Raw genomic sequence first — 20,919 nt, 5'->3', positions numbered from 1 at the left:
AAACACAGTCAAGTAAAGAGGAAACTTGAAATTATAACTCTTCGGTTTATTTCACCTCGGTTAGGCATCAAAAGACGTCTGTTTACATTGCGATACAAGTGCATAGTGACCGAAATTTCCCACTTCAGTGATTTTAACAATGGGATTCTGATAGGGATTTCTTTGCCACGTGTCTATTTAGGCAGGGGAATCTTAGGTATCTTTTTTTAAAAGAATGTTCAGGAGTAAAGGATTTTTATCCGTCCTTCCTGGTGTTGGAACGGTGGAGTCAGTCATTTTGTTGAGCGCATTTTAGAAGTAATTAAATAAAAAAACGGGGATTGGATCCGGAAATAAGAGAACATTTTAGAATAAAGTTAACATGAACTAATTTAAGATGAAAATTAGGAGATTAATTAAGATTTAAATAGATGAGATATTTTTGCATACTTTATTAAATACACGTAAATTGTTAGTTTATTAAAAATCCATTTACATTGCGTTTTTGTAAACAAGTTGATTGTTAGAAAAAATTGATAGACGAGGATTTTTGATGTATGGAGTTTTGATACATCGAAAAGGACTGTATATGATTCTTTCATGAATTCCTTTTGGATTGCATTACTTTTAATAATGAAGCATGTGTAAATGGCGATATGGTATAGCGTGTATTTCCCCCCCCCCCTTATTATATTTTCGACGTATTTGGTTTTAAAAACATGAAATAAACTGAAAAAAAAAAAAGCCGTTTTGCATCTTCTACAAAATAAGTAACGCATTATCAATGATACTTTTACCACATACATATCTAAGCAAGCTTTTGTTTTTTTATTGATGACTGAGTAATTGAGGTAGAGTAAACAAGCTATGTAACTTGAATAAAATTATTAGAGGTTTAAAATTGAGAATTCATGCAGTTACATTTGAGAAAATAGTAACATTTTTTTGGAGGGGACTCATAAATTAATATAAATTTCAAATTAGAAAGCCATAATCCTTTTTTCACCGGGAAAGAAAAAACGAAACCTTATGAGAAATCAAAGGAAATTCAAATCTTTAATTCAAAACACCATAGCAATACTGTAGGCTTCATTTATTTATATTTTAAAAATTACTGCTAATTATGCAAGATATATTTCAAAACATGTGGTAACTAGTCTAGGAGGTGATAGAACATTAAATAAGCTCATATCAATATACAATGTATGTTCAAAACACAACCTGTGAAGATCTAGAGAATTCATTCAATCCTATATGATTGCAACAACTAGGGTAATTTTGATTCGATTAGAATGGATGAGTAATTATTGCAGGGAGGGTGAAAACCACAGCAGAATTCGTAGATAAGTCTTTCACCTTAATGGGACGTTGTGTAAAAATGACGGAGGCTTGAAATTTTTTTTACTCCACAACTCTCTTATTATTGAAAATAGAAGAGCAGTTCACAGTTGATGAATTACCATCCCCTCGACCAAAAACAACTTTTGCAATCTTTTAGTGGTAGAAGTTAGGCGCTACAAAGAAATTTTTAATGGGTGAATGATTTTGCCCCTCCTCCACCTTCACTATTTACATCTGCAATTTTTATCAAAGTTTGAGTACGGAAAAGAATGCAATTAATGGGAGCTTTTTAACGAAGTGTCATAAGTAAAGGTTAATAAACACTCAAAGGGTGAAATTTATTCACTTCTTAAGAATTGTAGTTAACAAAGCAATTTCAGTACAATAGTCGTTGTTTAGGATGAGGTAATAATTCATTCCACTTGAATTATCAATCTATTTTCAAAAGTAAAAAAGTTAATAAACCTTTTGAAATGAATGGTCCACCCTACGAACTCAGCAAAGATCCTCAACCTCCATATAGTATATTATTCGCTATTCAAATCAAATAAAAATTATTCTAATTATTATGTTCTAAGACAAAATGAAGCAGATTGGTGGAAAGCCTACGTAGCTTTCCACAGATTGAGTTCCAACCATACATTGTATATTGATTTGTGCTTGTATAGTTCTATTCTATCATCTATACACCCCATGCTATTTACTTTCAAGTTCGAATGCTTTATCATCAAAACATAATTACTTTTTAAAAAAATTCTGTATAAAACTATAACGTGCATACAAGTACAGGCACACAAATGGAAAAATATGTTTAGGTTGTTGTAATGCATGTACATATGCAACTATTAAAACAACGAAAAATAATATTGTAAATTTTTCTAAAATATTACTAAAAATTTATTAACACATTTATGGGTCAAGTTCACGATAAGAAAACATAAGCGGCGGGCGTAGGATATTTTTTGCACATGAAATTCTATTCGGGTCATTTTTTTATACACGAATTTAGGCGTACCAGCAAATAACATAAAATGTAAAAATAACAAATTTTGAGAATTTTACAAGTGTAATTGTACGATATTCACTGATAAGTTAGGTATTCCTGTTAAAATTAGAGAAAGTGATTCCAGACTAAACGATCTTCCCTGTAGTGTTTTGAATATTTCATTATGTATATTGCACGACGCATTTCACAGATTACATGCCAGCTTAGAAATATTATCCTGTTAGAATTTCTATACTGCTACTGAATAATAATAATAAATTCTTCGTCTTTTACAGCTGCGTTTTGCATTGCGTCTACTTTTGTAAAAATCAACATCACTCAAAGTAATTTCAGCTGCCGATTGTTGAAATAAAGCGATAGAAAATGTCAACTATATTTTTTATTTTTGTTACATACGTTTACGATTCTATATATAAGCTTCACTAAGTTATAAAAATGTAAAAAAAAGTACCATAAGATAAACAATCAGTACTGTAAATATTACTATCTGGGAAAAATTGTTTTTCGTTTTTCTTAATCAAGATTAGCTTTAAAGTTAAGGCCGGTGTGCCACAGTCAAAACCTTTACAATTAGTATTTATGTGGTTTCGGAGATTATCAACAAATAAAGGCTCAAATTAGAATGAAAACTAGCATACTAGAAATATTTTTAAACCATGAATTTAGCGGCATATACTTCCTTTAACCTTAGAAATAGTTAAGTAAAGCTTCAATCGAAAGATGTTACGTTTAACTCGAATTATTTTTTTAATAAACAATTCCTTTGCAAATATATATATAATTCAATCTGTAAATAAAAAAGAAAAAGGTATTATTTGAGTAAAAGCTATAAATAGCTTCTTTTGCTATATATATAAATTATAGTAGATAAAATTTTATTGTAATTTTTTTAATCTTTTGAATGAACGAAAACTCTTTCAAACTTTCGTCTAGCACAATCCTATTCTACGAGAGTTCCCGTGATTTAAATATGCTCACTCCCATTCTTTATATGTGAAAAACTAAATTTAAAAAAAAGGCTATGTTCGCTTTCTGGAGTTATGACCGACTGAATGCATAAAACAATTGGAAACTTTTTCACATACTCCCCAATAAAGGTCTTAGACCCACCCACCCTCGCATAAAATTGGGGACTATCAGCGAGCCCATGAATGCTTTGCATCGCATTGGCAATAATTAAGAAATATAAATCTTTGATATGAATCTAGCAGTTTTACTGAATCTATCGTCGCACGAATATGTACCTAGGACATCTTTTTTTTACACTACTTGAAAACAAAATCTGACATGAAATTACAGTTGTAATCATAAAGCAGCGTTCACACGAGGCCAATTATTGCGCTCATTGGGCCACGCCTACCTCAGTAAGAACACGTGATCTCAACGGGACAATGGCAAATGGCCGCCTCATCATGACTGCTATTTGCCATTGCGGTCACGTGATCTCCCTGAAGTAGGCGTGGCCTTCCATTGCGCGCAATAGTCAGCCTCGTGTGAAGCCTGCTTAAGACTACATGTCGAATTTCATTGCGTTTATATGCATACAAAAGCACAGATCAAGACTTTTAATCCTTCGATAGAATAGCATAAAATTTGAAGAATATTAATAATAACCTGTATACTAAAGTTTATTGATCTAGCGTTTCACATATTGTAATTATTGTGTTCACTTTTACTCTGACCGTCAGAGTTCCTCTGAATGAGTTTCGTTAAAAATTCGATAGCAATGTATAAATTGGTATAAACTCTATATACCAAATTTCATCTGTCCAGCCTAAAATATTTCTGAGTTAATCCAGTTCACAGATAGACATAATTCCAAATATGTATTTCTTAGATTTAGGGAGGACTGAAATATAGAGATTCGTCAAAATCGTGAATTTCAATTTTTTGTCTATAATAATACTCATTCTTCGTATAAGAGAAAATAAAAATAGTTAAGCATAAAATGCAATGTTCTACTATCGAATCTAGAGATACCAAATTTGGTACCACAAAACATTTTTTTTAAAATTTTAATTTCTTTCCGGTATAACTGTCAAAAACATTATAAAACAAAAATAATTTTTCAAAAATATTACATCTCAAAAATTTAAATTTACAGTGATGTGAATTTAGTTGTCGTACAATTATCTCTTCAATTTCGATAATGTTTAACAATGAATTTTTTAAAGGTTATTTCCCAAAACTTTTATTGTTTCTACAAATTCCTATGTCTTTCTCCCATTGTTATAATTTTTGATATAAAAAACACGCTTTTAATGGCATTTTTATGTCCGTTTATTTAACATTGCACATCTGAACGTACTGCGGAAATTCAAAAAGATAACGCAATCGCGCCAGATAAAGACAAGCCAGAATCATTATTATGATAGGTTGTCTGGAACTTCTGCAAGCATTCGATGATATTATTGAATCAAGAATAAGGGTAATTTGAAATCACATCCGAGAACAGCAGTTTGGTTGTGAAAACTTACGATCGTTCTGCGAAACTTCAACTCGCGTCGAAATAACGCTTAGAACAATTTCTTAGCTGCAGCTGAAAATAGGTCAGTTTAGTAGTTACATTAACGTCTCGTTAATATAACCAAGCAATACTATGGCTATTTTAGGACAGACTTTGTAATTTTGAAACGCGGTCAGATTACGAAGACGACACTCGATCTGGCACCTCCTCTCCAAATTTCCACAGCACACCAGCGGAAGAAATTTTGACTCGACGGATTGAACGAGCACCAGATTCGCTAACATGACGTTTTTTCGGTGGAATCGGGTCCCGAACTTGAAATCCTCCGGCTCCGAAGCCGAGACCTTACCACCAGCCACCGCTCACAAGAAAGGAATTCGGAAAAGTGAAACTATGGATTTGTGAAATTTGGAAACAAAATTTAAGAATGAATAAAATTATTTTATATCTAGTATTAAATCTGTCCTTTCTCAAAGCAAAATGTTTTGAGTTTCGAATTAATGGTGCCCGACTATGTTAGCTCTGTTTTTATCGAGTAGAAAAATGTCAATGAAGCCTTCGATCCACGGAAAACACTGGCTTCTTTTCTTATGAATAAATATTTCGTAATCAAATAGACTGCCAAAGTGTCAGCTAATAACCACAAATGCTTATTTAGTTTAATTACATAGAATAAATGAGATATGATATATTCAGACAACCTCCCCTTTATCTAGAAAGCATATGGAAGGATACGAAATAAAAACTATCGAAATCGATATAATGGTTATGGCTGGAGGATTCTGTAAAGATTTTTCTCCATAGGAAATATATAATGAAATACAGCTTTTAAAATTTTTTTCAAGAAAAGAAAGTGGTAGAGAAACTAAACTATTGATGACATAACTACTAATAGCCGCTTCCATTAAGCTTAAGTCATTTTTTTAAAAAAGGAGATAAATTGCATGCAAACGTATATTATATTAATTTAATTATGTTTTAAACATTATTAATGGATGAAACAAATATTTTACTTCAGTTAGAAAAAAAAATGTGTTTCAAGCTGTCTGAAATTATAATTCGTTGAAAGATGGAAAGAAATATGTAAAAACATGTCTTCGTGAAACATTAAACAATATATATAAACACATAATAAAAAAATTAAAAAAAAACAGGCATAAGCCTATTCTATAAAATAGACAATGATGCAGCAATGATTTGAAAGAATAATTTTCAGCATTTCATTCTATAATGTGATATTAGTAACTTAATAACTAGTACTTCAATCATCAAAAGAGAGAGATATATTACAGGAGAGAATGTACTGCAAGGAAATTATTTGGACAGGATGGAAAAATTTATGAAATGTAACAAAATTTAGCCAAATTATAATTTTCAACACAACTGAAAAGTATCACATAGTATTCTCTTTACAGGAAATGTACATTACAAAGGAAATTTATGCGCCAAGATGGCTTCGAGTTCCAATTACAAGATCTGCAAGGTACATGAACTGGTTCAAATTTGCTGTTGAAATGTAACAGCATGGAAAGTGAGGAACCATTTTGGTCTATCAATTTCATTTTTATACTGAGAAATTTGTTTTCCTACAATTCCAAACAAAACATTATTCTAATTGAAAAATAATTCAATTCATCCATGAAAATCCTTCCAAATGCAATTGGAAAATCATTTTATCTAGAAAAATTTCACCGCTTTTCTTCATAAATAATAAATAAGAGAATAGGAAGAAAGTCCATATGGTTTAGGAAAACGAAATTAAATAATAATAAATGGAGCATTCCTTTAGAAAATGTAGCTGTACATAAAACACTAACTGGGTCAAAATCTTTTGGTGTAGCATCCCTGCCCCCACCCCCAAGTAATACCAGTGTCTTCATTTTAAGCTAATAATTATTAAATATTTGACATCTAGTCTCTCACAAAGTCATTCCATTATATCTTGAAAAGCAAAGAAATAAGTGTCATTATTAAATATATTGATCAACATTATTTGACACACTCTGTGTGAAGAATGGATAATATAATGGGAATTTTTCAAAATGCAGTAAATAAAATTTTTTCAAAACTGCATACTTAGCGATTTCTACATCCAAAAAGGAAAGTTCAAAAGAGTAATCTAATAATACCAATAGACCCAATGATGAATTAATTAATAACTGCAAAGCATTTGTCAAATATCCGTTGGCAAGAAAAATATGCCTAATCTTTTAAAGCAACTTCCGTATAGTGAAAAGTTTTATTAAAGGATTCAACATATACAGTTTATACTATTAAAGACTTTTTTGAGGGGAAGTAGGTTGGTTATCTTTCCTGTTCACAGGCATTATTTAAAATCTCTTCACAAAAAGCACTTATAGGTGGATTTAAGATGAAATGATTTGAAAAACGTATACTCCCCTGCAAAGCACTTGAACTAAATGAAAATAATTACAAAATTGCAGTTTGTGTTACAAGGTTTTAGCAGAAATTTCCACTAAAATTTTATATTACCAATAACTGATTCTAAAGGTAAGAAATAGATTGAAGTTTTAGCAATAGAGTAAAGCATCTAAAATTTTGCACAAAAAATAATTAATTAATTAAAATAAATCCTATCTCTATTTAAAATTTATTGGGGGAAAAATCTATTTTGCTAGCAAGAAATGCAGCAGGGTTAAATTCAAATAATTCAATATTCTTAAAGGCAATTAGAATAAATCCTACAAAATGGATTTATCCTTAAATTTTAGGAAATATGGCCAAAACAAGATGACTGTGATATTGATTGCAGCATAACATTTTGCGTAATAAGTTGCTATCTTGGTAAAATCGTTTTCTGATTACTTTATGCTTGTAATGATAAAAAATGACTACACTTTGAACACACAATATGAGCAACCTATTCTCATTATAAAATAAAAGTACTCTTGCTATTAACTATCACATCACTTAAATCAGCACTACCTATTCTTAAAAACGTTCTCAAGTAAAAACAAAATCTTCATTTACAATTCCTTTCTTTCAACACAGTAAAAGAATGCTTGGATTTATATTCGCTTTCCTCCCCTCAAAGAAACAAAAGAACTTTCATTTTTAACAGAGTGATTTCTTAAACAGAAGATATAGGGTGAGGAAAGAAAAGGAACCTTATAAAGAATTATATCTTGTAGAAACTGCCCGCCACCACATATCAAACTTACATACATTGAAAACCTGTATATATCTAAAAGTTTTTTCACGTATTTCTTCATCTTCAAATTTATATACCCTTCTAATTAGATGGCATCCTATTTGTAACATTGATTCCAATTCCTATAATAGCATAAAGAACATTTGAGATTTTGAGGTTTAACCAAGTGATTTTTGACTTATAAATGACATAATACTTTTACTTAATTTCAATCATTCAAAGCACATGCCAGACACATTATAATACAAGAATTCAATAGAAAACAAATTCTGTATATTTAATAAAGTTTCTGCATATCAACAAAAAAGATTTTATATATATAAAAAATGTATAATCCAACTGCAGTTCAAAAAATTATCTGTGATTTCACCAATAAAAAATATATAAATGAAACAAGGGAGAAAGGGGTGGGGATTTCAGTTTCTTATCACAACAGAAATTCTCAAAGACCGGAAAATTTTTACAAAAAAACATTAAAAGACATTGACATGTTATTTTTCGCTTTTGTTCTAGACTCTTTCCTAACCTGTAGCAACATATTTATTTTAATTAGATGTAGTTTTAAATCTCTTATAAAGAACTTGGTCTCTAAATGGAATTCTTAAAAGTACGAAAAAGAAATTCATCTGAAAAAAGTATATCAATATTTACAATTTTTTGTTAAACTTTAATTTCCTAATTTTAGAAATTGTAGCTAGGAATATAATCGTGAATAAGTTTTCAATTGCATATGCAATATTTTAACAGATATAAATACAAAGAATTATAATTCATTCTAAAATGCTTCAAATATAAACTCTGGAACCTTAATAAAAGCACAGAATTAATTTATATAAATACTAAACTAATAAAAAAAAAACTACCCTTTAAACCCCCCCCCCTCCAAAAAAATTATTAGCAAATTAATTTAGAATTCAATTTATACTTTCCAGCATTAAAAACTCCACAGGCTTCTTCTAGTTAAAAATTTCAAGACAAATTAATCTTCAAAAAACTGAACGCTACATGTTACATAAAATTTTAGATAAAAGATTTCAAAGGAATCTAAACTGCATCTCCTACACTAAGTGTCACTGGAACTGATTTGATCCTGAATTAACATACACATCAACAGGTCTAAACTAACATGAATATTTCATACATAAATCACATCTACTTTGTAAATGCACTGATGAACTTACCAAACTTACACGACAGGTTAAATTTCAAGATTTCGTATGCCGCTTATATGGCTTCATTTTTCACTATCTTATGTATGCTACTAACTTATTTCGTGAAACAGATATGCAAAACATTAAATTCAACTATTAATCTCTTAACTTCAAAAAACTTACAACTGGTGTTCCTAAATTTATTTCAGAAGAAGGGAGAGGGAAATCTTCTCAAAAAGAATACAAATTTTTAAGTTGATGTAATAATAAAATTCTGTTATTAATAGTTTTGAGAAAAATTTTGCAACTTTAGAAATATTATAATTAACAATTTTAAATGCAATTCAAATTCTTTTCTTTAGCCAACTACCATTAAATAGAATTGAAGAAATCAACCAGTTTCTCACATTAAAAAATGTAACAAATCGCTTTAGAGATGTCAAGTCATAATATAAGAAACCTGAAATTAATATAACTTTTAGCAACAGAAAATGTTACTGTTCCTGAAAGTAATAAAACTCTATAAAGGAACATCTTTTATTTAAATAAGAAATCAGAAAGAAAAAATATATCAATTTCACTTTTTTCCAACAAAATGAAATGATGAATCAATTTTTAGTCTAATATGAATATGAAATTTTAGGAACTTCTAATTTATCTTGTCAGCTATATTTACAATATACCTGCTTATGTAAAAGTTGAAATGAAATTTAAAACTGTATTCAGAGAGATCTTAATATCACATCCTGGACAACATAAATGTTATCCATATTATTTCTCTTAATTTCTTGTATACACAACAGCATGAAATATATATATATATATAATACAAAAAAACTACCTACATCATATACATCAGACCTATGAAAGAACTCGTACACACATGGTTTCCAAAAACTAACTCAAAATATTATCCAAAAAAAAAAAAAACAAAAAAAAAATGTATTTCTGTTAAATAACATACAATAATTACTTTCAAAACAGACCTATAGAATCTATTAAAACAAAAAGTACATTTAATATCGGCAACTTCAACACAATTATTTTCAAAATTAAAAACTATACTATTTTCACACTAAAACAAGGGGCAGATTAAAATTAAATTTTTCTTATGGAAATATTGAGACATTAGAATTAAAATGAACTTTGCACCACCTTTTAATTATAAATTAAAAATTCTATTAACTATGGAAACCATGTGAATATTACAAAATAAAATGCTCATTCTTTAATGAGTTTTAAATAATTATGCAATTCACTCAGCATTCTTTTAAGTCCTTCAAATATGATATAAAATCCCATGAATATATATGATGAATTAGTTAGGGAAGGTTCATGCAAACTAACATGCTTCTCAAAACTTAATAAAATAACTAAAGAACTGTAATGTTACAAAAGCAAGCATATTATATAAAGAAAGCACATGTCCAAATCTATATACATGCAGCACACTAAAAGTTACCAATAAAAAAAAATATTTCACACAATTAACAAAACATATATGAATGTTTATTAAAAACAAGAGGATGATGAGCCATTAAAGCCAATTTTAATAATACATTCCAAATGATACATGAAAAATGTTCAACACAGGCAAAATTCTTACAACAAAATGTAATAAATTAGAATACAGTAAGATGTGTATTCTGGATTTGGGTTTCCATTCAAATGGTTGGAAAAATGAACCATAAAAAAGTATATAAAGTTATCTGATATTTATCTACACAAATAGAACAAGCCAGTCCAATATCACAAGGCGATAAGTTTTTCAAAAAGCAAATAGGTGTTCTAGTTTCACACCACATGCGAATTTCGAAATAACCCCCAATCGCCAAACTCTTTGGTCTCGCGTGAACAAGACTAAATCTTGTTCACGTCAAGCTGGAATGCTGAGTGGTGGTGATGCTATTTGGACAAACCTGACTGTTGTTGTTGGGGTGTGCTCGCAAAAGCAGGACTCTGTCCTTGGGGATTGGAGGCTGCATTCATATTCGGCTGAGGTTGACCAGTCAGCCGAGATAAGATGCCTCGTTCAGACATCTGCAGTCTTTGGGCAACAGGGGGGATACGAGCAAGAGTGGCTGGAAGGCGACTCACATCTGATTTCATATCACTCAGTAGTTCTTCCAATTGGTTGAGAACTGGAAATAAAATGATACACATTCCAATTTTTTTACTAATGCTGTTTATGAATTCATAAAATGCCAAATGCAATAAAAAATTCAACAGAAAGTAATATATATACCCCATAAACAATTTAATCATACAGTCATTATTACTATATGATAAGAAATTAATAATTAAACAAACACACAGACAAAAAAAACCCACATTACCTTTGTGAAGAACTGCATTTGCAGGTTTATTGCCAGCAAGGGATTCTTTTGACAGATGTTGATGAGATTCAGCTAAACATTCCAACTCTGCAAACCTACATTACACATGAAAATTGTTTTAAAAAATCAACTATATGAGAAAGGAATCTAAGGTAAGAAATCTTGCCTTAATCAACAAACAGATAACATTCAAAATTTAAAATGCCTAAAACCTAAAAGACTTTTCATTCTGGGAGTTTTGTTGGCCAATTATTATTACCTAGCATTGAGAGCCATAGCTGGATGATTAGGATCTTGGGTAAGGTTCAAGTATGCTGCTCTTCTTAACTGTTCTTCAATGACTAAAGCTTGCTCTAGAAGCTGTAAGCAAAATCAGATTAATTAATTTTTGAATCACAAAATATATTTTCTAAGAAAGAAAGAAAAAATTATACTTACTTTAAATCGCCTTGCAAGGAATTTGTTTTTTATTTCTAAGAAGTTCCCTTTGCCAACATCCATTTTGAAAGGTTCATTTATGATACTGAAAGCAAAATCACTCTGAATATCCTGCCACCTACCATATCCATGCCTATTAATAATTAAGGAAACACCATTTCCAAAAACACAAATTTTACATCAAATATAAAATTAAATATTTGGAATCTGAATATTACTCAAAGCAATTTACAAATTTTATTAAATAAAAATTATCCTCATTACAATGACAAAATCAAATTACCTTTCTAAAGAGAAAATTCATTTAATCTGCTACTACAATATTACATAATAGAAATATATTTTTCAAAAATGTTTCATATTCATCTCATGGAAAGCATTTTGTATTCACTATTGTAATGAACTCAAGATAATAATAATGTGTTTGCTTACAAATCTTTCTTTAAAGTGTGTAAAAAATTGAATGTGATTAAGTACTCTATATAGCTGAATAAATGAACAAGATTACAGATTTAAGTTAAAGAAAATTCCGTTTAACTACACCACCAAACATTAAACAACCCGTAAGTAAAACATGTCAAGCATAAGTCCCCCCCCCCATAAATAATGGGAATACATTTCATATTAACTCACTAGTTACAAAAAAAAAAACTACAGAATAATTTCAAGTCAAATTTTTAGAGATGAGGAATCAACAGAAGAGATCTGTTACAGAAATAGTGGGCCTTTTTACACACAGTGCTCCCACAAACTGTTTTGACTGCATTTTCTAATCGATAGATTTCTCAATTTGGTGATACAGTGTTCTCAAGAATCAAACTTTCAATTTCTTCCTTTAATTTTCAGTAGTATTTGACACCATAAATATGGAAATAAGTCTTAAATAATGCAAGAATTAAATACATAGAATTTTAGGAAGAGTAATCTCTAAATGTGTTTGTGAAAATGACTCTGCTTTGAATGGTACGGACATACTATATGATTATTTATATGGTAATAAATATTATTTTCACAAAACATAAAGAGCTTTTCTAAAAATGCTATTTAAATCATAAGATAAAAAAAAGGGGGAAATTATGCTTATCTACAAAATCTTGAAAAGAATAAGACTTAAAATAGTTAACATTTAAAAATTATCTTCTTAATTATATTAAAAATTCATAAACATCAATATGAAAGCTGAATTACTCTTTCCAAAATTTTAGAAATAATTATGTCAAAAAAAAAATGTTATCCACATTTGAAGCAACAAAAAAGAATAATTTATGGTTTCATTCAGAAATAAGCGTTAGCATAATCAAAAATATAATTCATCTACATTTCAAGGGAAGATGAGAATAAACATAAGAGACAAATAAATTTATAGAAATTAATATAGGAAAAGAAGAAATTAATTGAAAAGTCATGTCAAATGACTATATTTTACCCTAATCACAGAATTCTCATTCATGCTAGCTTAATGTTTTATTACAATTAATTTTTACAAAATACCATTGTTGAATATAGTGGACAATTCCCTAATGAAGTATTCCTTCACTGTTCAAGAACACATACCCTGTACTCCGGTTTACAAAAAATAGAAGATTCTATGCAAGAAAATTCAGGAAACAGTTTTTTTGACTAGTCATCCATTTATTCACATTGAACTATTCCTTATTTTTATACATTTCTCATAAACAATTCCATATCACGGTTACGAATATTTCTTAACATCTCTCATAAGCAATTCCATATCACAGTTACGAATATTTCTTAAAGACAATAAAAATTATTTTCTTCATAAACTACTAATTTCACGAGAAACTTGCTGGGTTTCCATGTGATCGTTAAAATAAATTTGCCCTGCTTTTCCTCATGTGCTACTGATTGCTCTCATCCACACAAACATCTACTTTTCTTGATGGCCAAGCAAAACAAGAAATCTTTTCAGCATAACTTTCAAAACGGGAATGTGCTGCTATCTGTAGTTAGGAAGAGGAACTAATCCCAACAATCATATTATGTAATAAGAATAATTTTAAAGCAAATTGTAACATACAAAATTATTATGGAATAAAATGATGATTTGAATTAAATAATATTACTGTTTCCAGAAAAAAGGATACTTGACTATTCCGGCCAAAAGCCAATAATCATGGCGACGATGCCAGATCTCATACTCTCTTCCTGGTACAGCAGCCCGCTCTTCATTTTGCCATAAGGTGTGAAGTTCAGTGAAGCCGCCATCAGCAATATTAAACATAAATTTGCGCTTTCCTTTCCCATCTGAAGGCTCCTCTTTCACATCACCATCCTTAGTTGGTTTATCTTCATCTTTGATTTCAATCACCTCTGCTTTATTATCTGAAATTGAAACATCAATACATTAGTTTTTTTTTTTTTTTTTTTTTTTTTTAAACATGAAAATCTAAATATTTATTCTTTGAAATATTTTTTTATACTATAATTCAATTGAAATTATTCTAAGATTTCATTTCATGAATACAACTTAATTTTCTTTGGCATATGAAATAAATAGTTTCACAGATTTTTATTTTAAAATTCAACATCTTACAAAAGCAAAGCAAAAAAAATTTTTTAAACAAATCTAAAAAAAAAACCTTCTTTTACTTCACATTACTGAAAATTTGTTTCAAAATTATTATTTATATTACAGCAAATGAGTTTATCTGAGAACTTACCATTGGCTTTTTCTTTATTCTCATGTGATTTATCTTTATTTTCTTTATCCGCATCTTTGTCCTCATCTTCAAACACTTCAGGTTTTTCTTCTAGATGAGAAATTGAACAAAAGCAATGAAAATTTGAGTTTCACCAAATTAAAGATGACAAAAAAAAAAAAAAGAAAGAAAGAAAGAAAGAAAGAAGAAGAAATACCTTTCTTAGCAGGCACAGATGAGTCAACTTCCATTATTTCATCTTTATCATCTACCTTTTCTTCTTTCTTATCGTCTATTATAACCTCTTCAATTTTTTCCTTTTCTTTTTCTTTTGGTGGCTCGGTAACTTCTTTAGAAGCCTCCTATTAAAAAGACATCAAATATGTTTACAAATTTCACATAACTCAAGTTTCAAATACTATATAAAAGTACTTTTAAAAAAAATCAAATGCAAACACAAGACTACAATGCCATATGAAAGAAGACTTCAGACTTTTTTCAAGGAGATGGTGGGCTTTAAAATTAGTAATAGATTAACAGGATATATTTCCTTTTTACTATTTCCTCTCCAAAATATATTTACATGCAATTAAAATAGTCTAATAGCCTTATAAAGAATATATATATTTTTAGTGATTTTCTCAAAATGATGTTCCTTTCAGATTTAAATGACTTTGAAATAAACCTTGTAATAATTTAGAAGAATTTATAAAAAGGAATCTTTGTTAAGAGTTAATATAAACTGGGTATGCACTAAGGGGGTGCTTATTTTTCAACTATAAAAATATTATCTTCTTACCTTCTTATTTTAATCCATTGTAAGAAAAAAATCAGGCTAAATATCAGCATATTTAAATGCTCGCTAAATATGTTAGACCCAACATTATTTTATAAATATATTTTAAAACTGTTTATTTTCACTTACAGATTACTAGAAGGCAGGACTACACTGCCTACAAATATTTAAAAGCTCTTCAATTCTGGCTTAGCTATTTTATGATGTGATATTCTGAACTATCTAAAGAATTTTATTTTTAGTGCTTTGGCTTATTTCTAGTATTTTACTTTATATTCGTTATCAATAGTAAAATGACCACAAAAGTAACAAGATCTTAAACTGAAGTATCTTCTCGATGAGTCAGTTCTTGAATTAAAAGATATAAAATTGTCATTACCGTGCACAGTTCTTTGATTATTTTTTTTAATAACATCATCTAGAATTGAAGGACACCATAAGTTAAACATCAATTAATACTATTTTAGAAATAGCAAAGTTTCGGCTAAAAGAGCAAGAATTCTATTTAGACAAGCAAAGCTATGAAATAAAGCTTGAAAAGTTCATTCGAACAATAAGATGCTTTTAAAGAAGTATACAGCTCAAAATCCATCAACATCTTCTTACCATATCATTTTATTCTGTTTTATGGGGGGGAAAATAATAATCAAGCTCAATATTAGAAAATTTAAAACATCAGCCTTTGTTTCTAAATTGAAAGTTCTTTTTTTTTTTTTTTTTTTTTAATGTTGCAATGTTGCTTAAGCTAATGTTTTAACCAATAAATCAGTGTTGAAGAAAGACAATGACTTTTGAATAGTACAAAGGGAGGGATAAGAATGAATCACTGAGAGTTAATAAAATAATTGCTACAAAAGAAGAAACATTTCTTGAAAGAGAATCCCTTCTTTTACTGCTGCCCAACATCAGCAAAAGAAGATTAGAGAGAATACTCTACATTTGAACTCAAATTATCTACTGATACTGAAGCTGACAACACCTCAAACTTAGCACAAGAAGATGCAAAAATGATGAAAACCAAGGGAAAATTATCTAAAGGAGGAAGAGAAGGAAAAAAAACAAAAAACTACAGCTAAACCATATTTTGCAGCAGTTTGGATTGAACAAAAGTGACAGTCCAAATATCTGTTTATGTTATAGCAGAAACCACGAAAGTTTAGAATATAATATTGATGAATTTGCTATAAGCAGAGACTTCATTCGCAATTAAAGAAAAAACCAAAGAGCTCAGAAATATACCAACATACATTCACAGTTGCCAAACTTCCATCTGGAACAGGAAGGATATATTTTTTTAAATCAATGAGGCAATTACAAGTAGTAAAACTTTAACTTACTTCTGCTGCCTCAGAGGTCTTTTCCTTTTCTTTGGGCTCTGAGGATGCGTCTTCCACCTTGATTTCTTCAATTGCAGCAGAGGGTGCGGGTGTTGAAGCAGGGGTTGGAGCGGGTGTTGATTCTTTGCTGTCAGTGGGAGTTGCACCACTACCACTAGTGGGTGCAGAGGCACCCTGAGGCATTTCGGGCATTTTGTTATTTGGGAGCTCCCCAGGTGGTATGCTATAGAGGCCATTGATGTGTTCAAATTCTTGTACCTATTCAGGGAAGAAAGAAATTTTCATTCAGGATGAAGCACATTTTATATCAGTAGTTTCTAAAATATATATCACACCATCGGAAGCCCCAATTTCCTACTAAATTTGCAGCAATATATTATTAAACTTTTAGAAGTACTTAAAAGGCAGATAATTTTAAATCCATTTGCAACTTGTTATTTGTGCAAAATTGGATTGTCAGCAACTATTAAATCAGTTACAAGCAACAGTCAGCAAGAAAAATAAATTGAGGATAGCTGTGCAGTCTAATTCCATGATTTCAGAAAATATATGATTACAATTAATTCAAGACATTTTTATATGATATAAAGAGTATTTTAATTATTTTTATCAAACCCAAACAAAAATAATTGTCTATTTTGCAAAAAGCATATATGTTTTAGTTTTATATGAGGTGCCACAAGAGTCGGAAACCACTGCTTTAAATGCTAAGCAGAATGCATAGAAAATTCAGTATTAGTATCCACATTTTACACAAAGGGAAAACAAATTATTTAAGCACAAATTTTTCTCAAAACACTAAGCTATTTTTTAAACAAGCAATTAAATTGTTTTATTTTTAATTATCTCAATCTTCACAATGAGAATTTAATGATGCATGCTATAATTATGTCAAAACAAAAAGTTTGCAGAAAAAGTAATTTCCAAAATATTTAAAAGAAAGAAAGAAAAAAGAATAGCATATGCTGTTAAAAATTTCTAAATAGAAAACCAATATATGAAAGGAAGTACTTCTATCACGCATACTTTTTTTCTTATCAAGGACATAACTCCAATCCTTGTTAACACATGTTGGCGAGAAAGTCCTTCTCTAGGAACGCCATCGGCAAATGTCTCAGAATTATCAGCACCAGGTTCACAAAGGTGGCGCATAAACAGAGAAACGTAGGCCTTGAAATTTTTTTCAGACTTGCCTCTCAGATCACGCACCAACCTAAAATTACAATATTTAAATATATACTTTCTTAAAAACATATCAATTTTCAATAAATAATCAAATAAGCAAAAACATTAAATAGAAATGACGTTTTAAAGCAAAATAACTGGCACAATTACAATATACATGGAGCAATGTGCATTATATTCTCAGAGAAATCTAAAGGACCACCATCAAAATTAAATGCTAACTTTAAACATAGGACAAGAAAAACATCATAATATATGCAGTTGTTAATTAAGAATTCAAAGCTTTACAAGTGAAATTTTTCTTTAAATTATTAGATTTAATTGTTCCAGATGGCAATAGTAAAAAAAATCCAAAAATCATCACTGTAAACTAGGTATTTTAATTGCCATGCCATATAATCAGTCTAAGAGTAGTAATTATAAATCATTACTTGTTATTTCTTCTACATGCAATGAATAGATCTTTCATGAAACAAAGCACTTCTTTAATAACTCAATATTTCTTATTTGTTTAGATTTTGAATCAGCATGTTAAAAAAATCTCTTCCGATATCTTTTTTTAAATTAAAATACAGTAGACTCCCGATTATCCGCGCCTGCCGCACAAAGTTTTTTTTTTTTTTGTTTTTTTTTTTTTTTTTTTTTGACTGATTTTTTCAAAAAGGTGCAGTTTTACAGTTATTCTTTTGTAATTACATAATACATTACAGTATTAAAACAGTATACATATGTATTAATTTTTCTGTGTATCCTTGACGCCTCTCGTAAATACAAAGCACTTTTCTGTTTTCATTAACAAAATGCATTTTAGGTTAGTTTTGTGTGATACACTGAAATATAAAGCGTTAGTTAAACATTTCATGCTGTTTATTTTACGTTTTATTGTACATAAAATGATTTTTCAAAGGTGGAATGACTGTTTTCTCTTTTGCTATACCCGTTTTTAGCTTTTTTCGGATTATCCGCGATTTTTGTTATCCGCGGCGGCCGCGCCACCCAATTCCGCGGATAATCGGGAGTGTACTGTATAATAAATTTCAACAATCAATTCAATTATGAAATCCACCACATCTAATAAATCAACAGCCCGTCAGTCCAAAATTTATCATTGAGTTTTTGTAACAGTACTTTTCTCTATACATAAAACAACTATAATTTTACATCAAGATTTAAAATTAATAAGTTTCTTTGCAAATTTGTAGATCTGCAAAGTAAATAAGCTTTTCAAAACAGATAATTCAAATGGCAGTAAACTAATAATAAAAACAAAAAGTATAAACATTTCTAAAAAGTCACAATACTTCAACAAATAATGTTATCAAATTAATATTTTAGAACTATTTACCATTGTGAATTAAATGCATCTTGAGGCGGCATGCCATAGCGCATTATTGCATTCAAAAAGGCTTTTCTCTGTCTGGCATTGAATCCCAGAACCTAAAGCAAATAAGGGGATCATTAATTTTGGTATTAATAAAATCAAATTCTGTAGGTATAGCCAAACACAAATATTAAGAATACATTAGTGAAACAAAAATTTTTAATTAAAACACTTACTTCAATATTTCCACCTACACGTGCCAATAGAGGTGGCAATGGCTTATCTCTCTCAGATTGACCCATTCTACCTTTACGGCCTCTAACTCCTTTTTCTACAAAAGAAATTAATATTTAATTCAAGAAAAAGGAAACTTATGTTAAAAAAAGCAAATATTAATATAAGAAATCCCAGAAAAGAAAAAAAAAGAGAAGAGAAATACTAAACAAAAAGATTATTCAGAGTATCAAAGAGGAAAAATTAATTCTTAATGAAAAAATTGAGACGATAAAACAAAAATCTGCACTAGAAAGACATAGAAAAACTTTAAGTAAATTGGAATCGTAATTACATTTAAAATATATTTTAATTTTCATATACTGCAGGTTTGGGATTATTTTTTTAACACTTCACAATGTTTGATGTTTTTTGCACCAAGTTTTTTTTTTTTTTTTTTTTTTTTTTTTGCTTCTTTGAAGTTTTTACTGTGTTCTGACAAAATTAGCCAAATGTTGTTTTTTATCGTCTGACAAAATTTTATATTTATCATTCTTTAACTTTTGAATTTCGAAAAAACTGAAATCTCCATTTCTGCAGAAATGTGTCATGTCTGTAAGGAGTATTTAAAAACAACATAAGTTTTTGTTGTTTGCTTTAAAAAAAAAAACCAAATTATAACTAAAATTAAAAGCCAAATGCAAATAACAAAAAGTTTCAAATCAAATTTTATATAAAGTCAGGAATTCAAATGAATAAATATTAAATAAAATATTACCTTCATTTTTCTCTTCAAAGTCATCGTCGTCTTCATTGTCATCTGGAAAACATGAAGTAATGTGAAAAAATAATGACAATGTATTGAGCTACTTCCTGAAGCTTCAACACATTTAACAAATAAACCAATCAATTTTTTAAAAAAGCTAAATAAAATGTAATATAGTTACCAGATGGAATGGAGAAGTCAGAATTGTAGTCAGACAGATTATCTTGCCATGTAGAATCATCTTGTGGTCCCATAGCATCATTATAATTAACTTGTTTACGAACTCTTTTGCCCTTGCCCAAAGTACGAGCCATATCTTCTTGTTGTTGTTCGTAATGATGTCGTAGTAGTTTTTCCCAATAGGCTGGATCTGCTGATTCAACTTCTTGCTTCAAAATTTCAGTTTCTGGTTCCTGACAAACACAATATAAGTTATGTTTCTATACATAATTGCATATGGAGAAATTTAAAACAAAAAATAGAATGCTACAGCAATTTCAAAGCAATTAAGAAATTCTACACATTAAAATTATACAGAAAAATTTCAATTTTTAAAAATAATTTTAATTAGTAAAATTCAGCTATATAACTCTTATCTTCATTACAATATTAGCATGAGAATAAATATTTAACTTACTGTAGGATTAATATTTGAATTTCTGTATTATGGAAAATTTTAAAGGGGCCCTTTTCTTATATGTATAAAACTTTGTAATCATAAAGTTGCATCACAAAATAGTTTATATGAATA

General features: G+C 29.3%; 1 protein-coding gene across 9 annotated transcripts in view; it reads right to left on the bottom strand.

The window, feature by feature from the left end:
• LOC129981098 (chromodomain-helicase-DNA-binding protein 4-like) overlaps positions 1 to 20,919 on the bottom strand; it is a 60,261-nt gene that overhangs the window by 13,321 nt on the left and 26,021 nt on the right. For 6 of the 9 annotated variants that reach the window (XM_056091764.1, XM_056091760.1, XM_056091767.1 and 3 more), the window contains 13 exons: positions 20,350 to 20,581; positions 20,181 to 20,222; positions 19,426 to 19,520; positions 19,214 to 19,305; positions 17,710 to 17,896; positions 16,684 to 16,941; positions 14,768 to 14,912; positions 14,572 to 14,661; positions 13,996 to 14,233; positions 11,891 to 12,023; positions 11,712 to 11,812; positions 11,453 to 11,547; positions 11,036 to 11,257 (listed from right to left, as the gene is read on the bottom strand). In XM_056091764.1, the coding sequence (XP_055947739.1) occupies positions 11,036 to 11,257; positions 11,453 to 11,547; positions 11,712 to 11,812; positions 11,891 to 12,023; positions 13,996 to 14,233; positions 14,572 to 14,661; positions 14,768 to 14,912; positions 16,684 to 16,941; positions 17,710 to 17,896; positions 19,214 to 19,305; positions 19,426 to 19,520; positions 20,181 to 20,222; positions 20,350 to 20,581 (1,930 nt within the window). The remainder of the gene's footprint in view (positions 1 to 11,035; positions 11,258 to 11,452; positions 11,548 to 11,711; positions 11,813 to 11,890; positions 12,024 to 13,995; positions 14,234 to 14,571; positions 14,662 to 14,767; positions 14,913 to 16,683; positions 16,942 to 17,709; positions 17,897 to 19,213; positions 19,306 to 19,425; positions 19,521 to 20,180; positions 20,223 to 20,349; positions 20,582 to 20,919) is intronic. The other 3 variants (XM_056091761.1, XM_056091768.1, XM_056091763.1) reach the window with 1 other exon arrangement.

Source organism: Argiope bruennichi, chromosome 8, assembly GCF_947563725.1.
Source record: "Argiope bruennichi chromosome 8, qqArgBrue1.1, whole genome shotgun sequence".
Classification (NCBI taxonomy): domain Eukaryota; kingdom Metazoa; phylum Arthropoda; class Arachnida; order Araneae; family Araneidae; genus Argiope; species Argiope bruennichi.
The sequence above is the reverse complement of the archived record's forward strand: the minus strand, read 5'-3'. Positions and strand labels throughout refer to the sequence as shown.